Raw genomic sequence first — 8618 nt, forward strand, 5'->3', positions numbered from 1 at the left:
GTAGGGTTTAGAAATCAATCATACCCTAGGGAACATACACGTCTTGCTCTTAAATAATGGATTTAATAAAGGTTACATTTTAATTAATCTTTCACTATAGCTCTGTTGGATATGAAAAGGGTTTTTTTTTGGTCGCTAGCCGGGCAACTATTGGAATTTAAATAAAATGTCGTACAGTCCCAAAAATTGTAGCAAAGAAATAGACAGAACTTTCTACAAATAATCCCCCTTACACGGGTCATTAAATGTATTAAAACATTCTAAAGCTTATGTAAGTGATCATATCGACCCTGACAATAAGGGGGAGGAGTCATTTTGAGCATAAACGTAAAACCAGTAAAACAGAGCCCACAAATAAATGATGCAAATCACTTTTTTTCAATAAATTTCTTGATAATTTTTTTCCACCTTCCCATTGCACTGGATGAAATATTATATACTGACACTAGGAAGTTCGGTTTGTTGAAAAGAAGCCCTCGTGTAGCGCTGTACACAGAGAAGTAAAAATAATGAGAGATTTTTGAAAGTGGGGAGTGGAAAAAACAAAACTGAAAAAGGGCATCGGTGGCAAGGGGTTAATTCTAATTATTGTAATGACCTGAGAACTTACTTGTAATTGCAGTAATTTGTACTAAACTATTAACCACTACATGGGGATGATTTACCAGATTACATGTTTATGGAGTGTCGCCTGTACGGCTTTCCTAATGTCCTTATTCCTCAGACTGTATATTAGAGGGTTAACCAAAGGAGTAAACACAGTATATAGCAGGGACAGGATCTTACTCATGGTCAGTGTTAGACCTTTTGTTGGAACAACATAAACACAGAACATTGTCCAGTAGAAGATGGAGACCACAATGAGGTGGGAGCTACAGGTGGAGAAGGCTTTCTGTCTCCCGGTGCTGGATGGGATCCTTAAGATGGTGGCTATAATGTTATAATAAGAAACTACAATGATTATTGTTGGAATTATGACAATTGGGATGCTAAGTAAATAAACTTCTAGCTGAATAATGAAGGTGTCAGAACAGGACAGTTTGAGTAAAGGGAGAAGATCACAAAAGAAATGATCAATAGTATTCGGTCCACAAAAGTTTAGGTTTGATATTGTTATTACATAAATCAAACTAATAGAAAATCCAAGAAACCATGGGATGATGGTCAAGATCACACAAAAAGTATTTGTCATAATCGAGGTGTAGCGCAGGGGGTCACAGATGGCCACGTATCTGTCATAGGACATCACTGTCAGGAGAAGACACTCAAAGGTTTCTGAGGCACCAAAAAAATAAAACTGAGTGATACAAAAAATGAATGTAATGTACCCCCCGTTATTAAGCAGAAGGTGGAGCATTTTGGGGACAACGGTGGTAGCCAACAAGATGTCACTGATGGACAGTTGTGAGATGAAGAAGTACATGGGAGTGTGGAGGCTCCTGCTGGTGGACACCAGAGCGATGATCAGGAGGTTCCCGCATATTGTCCCACAGTAAATCACCAGGAGAAGACACACCATGGAAATCCCTAAATCTTGGCAGAGTTGAAATGCTAAGAGGTAAAAATCTGTGACCATGGTCATATTGTTCTCCTGTGGGTAAACCAAATACAATCAATTCAATATATGTCACAAACTTTAAGAATCTTGAAAGTCATGAATAATTCCACACACATTTCATAGTGTTACTCACATCAGATACTTGTGTCCTAGTTCTATAATCCATTCTATTTCCAGAAGCCAAAATTATTTTCTTCAGAAATCCTTCAGTAAGATATAGTTGTAATGTCAGAGGTCATTGTGACTTCTTGTACCTGTCAGCCCCATCTGTATGAACGGCTGCCTACTAGGAGAATGCCTAGGTACTTATACACTAAATTAAAGGCAAGGTGCCAGGTGAACAAAGTCTGGGGAGATGATTTGCCATTTTCTCATGAGGCTCCTCTGTTTAATTTAATCTTAGAAGAAACTTTTTTGTTTTACATTGAAACTTTGTTCACTTATGTAATGTACAAAAGTTTATTTAAGTTATTAAAAGAAACACCCCAGATAAACACGGGTAGTATGTAAACTACTAGATTGTTTGTTTTAGTGCTTACTGGCACCATCTTAGAGGTACATGTATCTCACTGATTAACTTATATTAACTTTTTATAGGCAAAAATCTTGAACTCATTAAAAAAAAACGTTGTGTGACTCCAATATCACCATGAATGAGTTGAATAAGTACAGAAAGGTAAGAAATGCAAGCCCTACAGTTACCATAACCTCTGTCCCTGCCTAACTGACGGCACTGTACTAAACCACAGGTGACAACTGAGCGACGGTCCCTACCAGTAAAACAAACAGTAAGGGAAGGCAAACCAAGACAAAATCAAGATATCAGCAAGGTACAAAATCATTAGACAGTGAAATACTGTGAGTACAAGCAAAATGACAGTATAAAGGTAGAGCACAGTAAAGTATGAAGGAATCACCAAAAGCCAGCAATCCAATGTGTGGGCCATGTGTGGACTGGCCTAAATGCTCCTCCTCCTTTTCCTCATTTGCCATCATCACCACCTTTATCATGGAGAAAGCCGTTTTCTGTTGGCCACTTCGCCAACTCACTGGGGTGTTATAGAGCTGGAGTTCCACAATTGCCTGATACTGCTCACACACTTTTTCTTACATGTGTGAAGTGGAATTCCGCCTAGTTGGTACTTCACATATGAGGTTGGTAGGTGGGCAGGTAAAAGTTCTTTTACAGTGGAGGTGAGCAGCAGCAGGGTGTGAATGCCAAAAATCCAAACACATGCCACACACCTTAAGCACCAGCTCTGGCAGGTCTGGGTATTTGGTCAGGAACCTTTGCACCACCAGGTTCAACAAATGCTCAAGGCAAGCAAGGTCTATCAAACTGGCTTGGTCCAAAGCTGCAACAAATTTCTACCTATTGTCACACACACCCTTGCAGGGTTTAAGGTTCAGTTACTGCAGTCGCTAGTCTGTCTGTTTCTGGATTCCAGTCCACATCTTTCGGATGGTGTGTGGACTTTTTCCCAGAAATATGTGCTTCGGGAAGACCCGCTGCCATTTCCCACGGCTTTGTAACACCCGCGTTTGGTCTCAGCACTAATTACAGGTGTTAACCTGCTGATCGCCAAAGCTTCAAAGTCGCCGGTGGCTTAAAAAAATGGTGCGCATGGGCGTCGCCATCTTGGCAAGGATCGTCAAGATCGGCATTACATTGTAATGAATGAGGAGGAAAATCCCCATATACTGCCATACTGCAGTATATGATAGGATCAATCAGAAAACCTAGAGTTAAAGTACCCAAGGGAGTCCGAAAAATAGTAAAAATAAAAACAAAAAAGTTTTAAAAAAATTATAATTAAAAAAACCTAAAAATTTTAATCACCCCCGTTCCCTAGTACTGATATAAATATAATTTTTTTTTGAATTTGACTCACATCTGATTTGCTTATCTGTTGTTTGTCCCTCTGTGTATTGTCTCTCCTGTTGTGACCCCATTTTTCTCGACTCAGACTTGTGTTTGATTATCTGATTGACGTTTTTCTGTTTATTTGTGTGAAAAATGGTCCGTCTTCCTGTTACCTGTCTGCTCCACCCTCCAGCAGTTGTGAGACAAAGTAAATCCCACTCCAACCTTGCAGGGTCTCTCAGGGTGTTTTAGCAGGATACTGGGTTTTCCCATACCAGGGCAGTTTATCTGCTGTAGACAGGGCCATGGCTTGCAGTGACATTACAGGTTGAGTTTACCACCACTTATACAGTCTGACAGCTTGCATCAAGTATGGTTTTACTGTTTGCTGGTCAGGTTTGTGACAGTAAGTTAACATTGATGCCAATACTTGTAAAACTGTATGAAGTATGAAGTAATACAGACGCAAATCGGCCAAAGAATGATTTGGTAACTTAAGACTGGATGATGCTGGAAATGCAAACTGTACTGCAGAAGCCCCTTTCAGATTTTAATGGACCAGCAAACTTTAAAGCAACAGAGCCTTTCAGATTTTGATGTGAACTGAGGGTGAGATTATGCATTGCTGGATAATGCTATGAATGCTGATGAGTACTAAGTCTTGTCCTGCATTATAGCAGTAGCTCTTATTATCTGTATATCAATGCAGATCTTCACAGTGCCCTAAAAAGGGCAATTATTTCAGTTTTTTAGCTATCCCTAATCACAGTAGCCTCCTATCCCTGCCTAAGTGCCTTAAAAAGGGCAATCATTGGAGAAGTCCCTGCCTGACCCCATGGACTCTATGGACCTCTTCTTAGCTCTGTTTCCTGTCTTTCATGGTATCTGGACATATGAGTATTGCAGTCAGCGGGAGGCACGGCCCACCCCAAAATTGCATTGGCAGAGCAGCTGCATGTCTGCAGAGTTTTAAATCTGACTGTGCTCTGATAGTGCTAGTGCTGATCACAAATTCCAACAGCGTTAGGTAATGAGCGTTCAACGGCACTGAGGATGGTTTAAAACACGAGAAGGAATTGCCCCAGGAACGTGTCATTATTTTACAAACAGATTTTGGAGTTGTGCCCATCAGCACAACCCCATAAAGTTAGTAGTCTCATGACTATTGATCTATACCGGTTTAACAAGGGTACTGCACTATAGGAGCTCCCCTCTCGCTGTTATATTATCTATTTAGCACTGATCACAGGCATTAATGGTGGGGATGGGGAGGTTGACTGAAACCCACAAAGTTTAGTACACACTCAAACTTATTCCCACCCAGAAGGTAAGAGCTGGTGCCCGGCTGTCCTGAAACAGCCAAGCAACTGCTTTTCCTCATAATAGAGACTCCTACCGCACTTAGACTAGGCTGACTAAGAAACTACCTAAGGCCCCTTAGTGACCAATGTAGGTCATAGTGGTGACGTTGTGATTCCCTTCTATTAATGCCCCCGTTTCAGCCTTACTGACATATTTTTCATAGATAAAAGACGATAAAATAAATACAAACCTTCCTTTGTTGACCATGTTTTCAAGAATAAACACAAAGGATAAACTTGTGAGCAGTGGCGTAACTTGAAGCCGATGGGCCCCAGTGCATAGTCTGTGCCAGGGCCCCGACTATAATGTATGGTTTATAGTACTAGTCTTCTCATTTGGGAAAGTGAGACCTTATGAGCCCACAAAGCCTCTTGGGCCCGGTTGCGACCACACCCTCTGCACCCCCTCAAGTAACGGCCCTGCTTGCGAGTCCACAAGAATCTGACTTACAACAGAAAACAATGTTAGAAAAATCACAGCAATCAATATTAATAAAGCAAAAGGTTCATTTCCTTCTTCTAATGGCATTGGTTCTATGTCCCGGATCTCCAGAATTTTTTTGGATAGTTTTAAAGATCACGAATAATAGAGATGTAGCGGTTACCGTAACCAAGGCCCTGAGTGTTCTGCCTCAGCCCCAGCAATGGCTTTTGTTGTTTTCTGTCATAAAAAATTACAAAGCAGAAAATCACAGACCTCACAGTTTCTATTCACCATCTATAATTAGAATTTATTACAGGTCGATTTTCGATTTATCTATAATATCTATTTATCTATAATAATACATTATTATCTATATAAGTTTATCAAGTACAAATGAGATAAAATACTTCCACATTGTAGCGATGAAAGAAGATTTCTTTTGTTAATTTGTATTTCTCTGTGGACCATTACACTACAGACTTGTAGATGATAACAAAGACATCTCCCGGTAGGCGTTTCACACGGGACCATCTTATACATAAATATCCGCAGCTTCCAGAAACCTCCATGTGTTGGGTGGTCACATGAGCCGGGCATGCTGCAGCTGCTGTCTCACATCGTTATAATCTACTTCTGGACCAATCTGAGAAAAGGAAAATCCAAGGAACACGAAAATGAATTTGGGAGATCAACAAATGTCCAAAGTATGTGAAATCAGGCAATCCTTTGTGTGATACATTGGGTAACAAAATTGAACCTGACCTTTAATCCCTACAAGACTCAACCCTTTTTCATTTTGAAGTTACTGGTTTTTACTCTCCTCATTCCATAAGACATAACTTTTTTTATTTTCTCTTTACAGAGATGTGTAAGGACTTGTGATCTGTGCGATAAGTTTTCCTTTTTAATGGCATAATTTAAAACTCCAAGCCATGTACTGGAAAGCTGGAAAATAATCAAAGTGCAGTGAAATTGACAAAAAACACAATGTAAGGGTTTACTTGTGGTCTCTGTCTTATGGGCACCAAATAACACATCCTCTTTATTTTTTGGGTTGGTGCAATCACAGGGATACCTCATTTATATTTATGTTTAAGAATTTATGTTTTGAAAAAATGTAAATCCTTTGTCCAAACAAAAAAAAAAAATATTTTGTCAAATTCTGAGGCCAATAACTGTTTCATACTTTGGTGTGTAAGGTGTAATTTTTTGGAAGGCATGCAGATATTTTTTTATTTATATCAATGGTGATTTGATGATTTTTATTAAATATTTGCATAGGCTGATGGGTACTGTGTTAGATTGTGCTGTAAGGACGATCTAGTAAGCAATTACTTCCGGCAGCCCTGGGGTCTTTCATTAGATCTTACGAATGCCATGAAAGATGTTGGCACCTCAGTGCCCTGCAAGGTGGATGCGACCTGTCGGTTGAGCATCACTGCTGCTCCATAGACACTGTGGTCCCCATGAACGTGCCATCTATCAGGTTAAAAAGCTGGGTTCACAATCCCAGCTGTTAGTACGGGAGCCCGGGATTCACAGCGGAGCTCCTGCAGCGAATGCCCGGGCTCTGTTACTGAGTCTTGGCAATCATCAAGACATATATGTACTTAGGGATGCGGCAAAGGACCTTATTTCCAGACGTACATGTACTTCTGAATGTGCCAAGGGTTAAACACCCCAACTGTATCATGAACGACTTTTAAGACAATTGTAACAATTACTCACTGAATATGTACACTTAAAGGTGAGGTTGAAAATCAAAGGCTGAGAAAATCTGTATAGAGTTCACTGAAGTATACTGAAATGACAATCCATGTCCATTCACACATAAGCAGTGAGGACTACAAGGGTGAAGTAGAAGCATAGTCAAGTAGATATCCAAGTAAAGCACAAAGTAAAGTTGTAGTTGTAATAGTCTTAGGGAAATTAGGAACAGCAGCTACACTTAGAGGCCAGATGAACAAAAGTCCACACAGAGTAGAAAGTCATGGACCAAGTCATACAATATATTCCAGGAAGTGACACATAGGTCAATGAGAAGATTAACTGCAACTCGTGTTTCTGGGATATAATCCATAAGTTTTTAGAACTCATTTATCCATAATTTGAAATTGGAAAATTCTTCTTGCAGAACATTACAGTATTTATTTTTCCTTTTTATCTAGCAGAACTCCTACAAATCAGAGAAAAATCTATCTACAGTCACTGAGTTTATCATCTTAGGATTTCAACTTAACAAACATTTTAGAATTTGCCTTTTTGTTTTTTTCCTGGTGGTTTACTGGGGGACAATATGTGGGAACCTCCTGATCATCGTCCTGGTGTCCACCAGCAGGAACCTCCGCACCCCCATGTACTTCTTCATCTCACAACTGTCCATCGGAGACATTCTGTTGACCTCAGATATTGTCCCCAACCTCCTCCACATCCTATTGAATAATGGCGGGACCATTCGTTTTAGTGACTGCATAACTCAGCTTTACTTTTTTGTCGTTTCGGAAAATTTTGAATGTCTTCTCCTGGCTGTGATGTCTTTTGACAGATATGTGGCCATCTGTAATCCCCTCCGCTACCCCTCCATCGTGACGAGTGCTTCATGTGTGATACTTGTGATTATGTGTTGGATGTTTGGATTATCAATTATTCTAATTTACACAATAACAACTGCAAAGCTCAACTTTTGTGGACCCAATATTATTGACCATTTTTTCTGTGATATTATCCCTTTATTATACCTTTCCTGTTCTGACACCTTCATTGTTAACCTGGAAACTTACTTGATAGGGATCCCAATGGCTTTTATTCCAACCATAATCATTGTTGTGTCTTATACTAATATTGTTTTAGTAATCTTAAGGATCCCATCGAGCACCGGGAGACAGAAAGCCTTCTCCACCTGTAGCTCCCACCTCATTGTGGTCTCCACATTCTATTGGACGATGTTCAGTGTTTACATTGTTCCAACCAAAGGACAATCATCGACCATGAGTAAGATCCTCTCCCTGCTCTATACTGTTTTTACTCCTTTCATCAACCCCATTATCTACAGTCTGAGGAATAAGGACATTACGAAAGCCCTACAGGAGATGTTTCAAAAGTGAGGCTTCAAAAAATAGTTAAATGGGCATTCCAGGAATATGCATAATTAATATTCAAATAGGTAATTAAAATGTAAGTCACTATGTAATTAGTTGTTATTTACAATTTTGCTCCCCACTAAATGTTCTAGACATAGAACATGATGAAGAATTTAAAGGCTACTGGGCCTTTAATCAGTCCACTGATTTTGCCCCAGTCAAAACACAGGACAGAAGATGCTGCTGGTCATATTTCCACATCACACAACCTGCACCTGCCTACGACAGTCATGTGACCCTCACTATGCCTGTATGCGGCCTGTGTTGTAGT

General features: G+C 39.9%; 2 protein-coding genes across 2 annotated transcripts; one reads left to right on the forward strand and one right to left on the reverse strand.

Annotated features, from left to right (window-relative positions):
• Positions 1–661: 661 nt before the first annotated feature.
• On the reverse strand, positions 662–1724 carry LOC140128721 (olfactory receptor 1500-like). The gene is made up of 2 exons (XM_072150419.1): positions 1692–1724; positions 662–1591 (listed from the first exon to the last, which is right to left on the reverse strand). The coding sequence occupies exons 1-2, from the start codon at positions 1722–1724 to the stop codon at positions 662–664; spliced, it is 963 nt and encodes a 320-aa protein (XP_072006520.1).
• Positions 1725–2207: 483 nt separating this feature from the next.
• LOC140128722 (olfactory receptor 1500-like) lies at positions 2208–8311 on the forward strand. Its single transcript, XM_072150420.1, has 5 exons — positions 2208–2234; positions 2308–2388; positions 6070–6075; positions 6489–6617; positions 7376–8311. The coding sequence occupies exons 1-5, from the start codon at positions 2208–2210 to the stop codon at positions 8309–8311; spliced, it is 1179 nt and encodes a 392-aa protein (XP_072006521.1).
• Positions 8312–8618: the final 307 nt, after the last annotated feature.

Source organism: Engystomops pustulosus, chromosome 4, assembly GCF_040894005.1.
Source record: "Engystomops pustulosus chromosome 4, aEngPut4.maternal, whole genome shotgun sequence".
Lineage (NCBI taxonomy): Eukaryota > Metazoa > Chordata > Amphibia > Anura > Leptodactylidae > Engystomops > Engystomops pustulosus.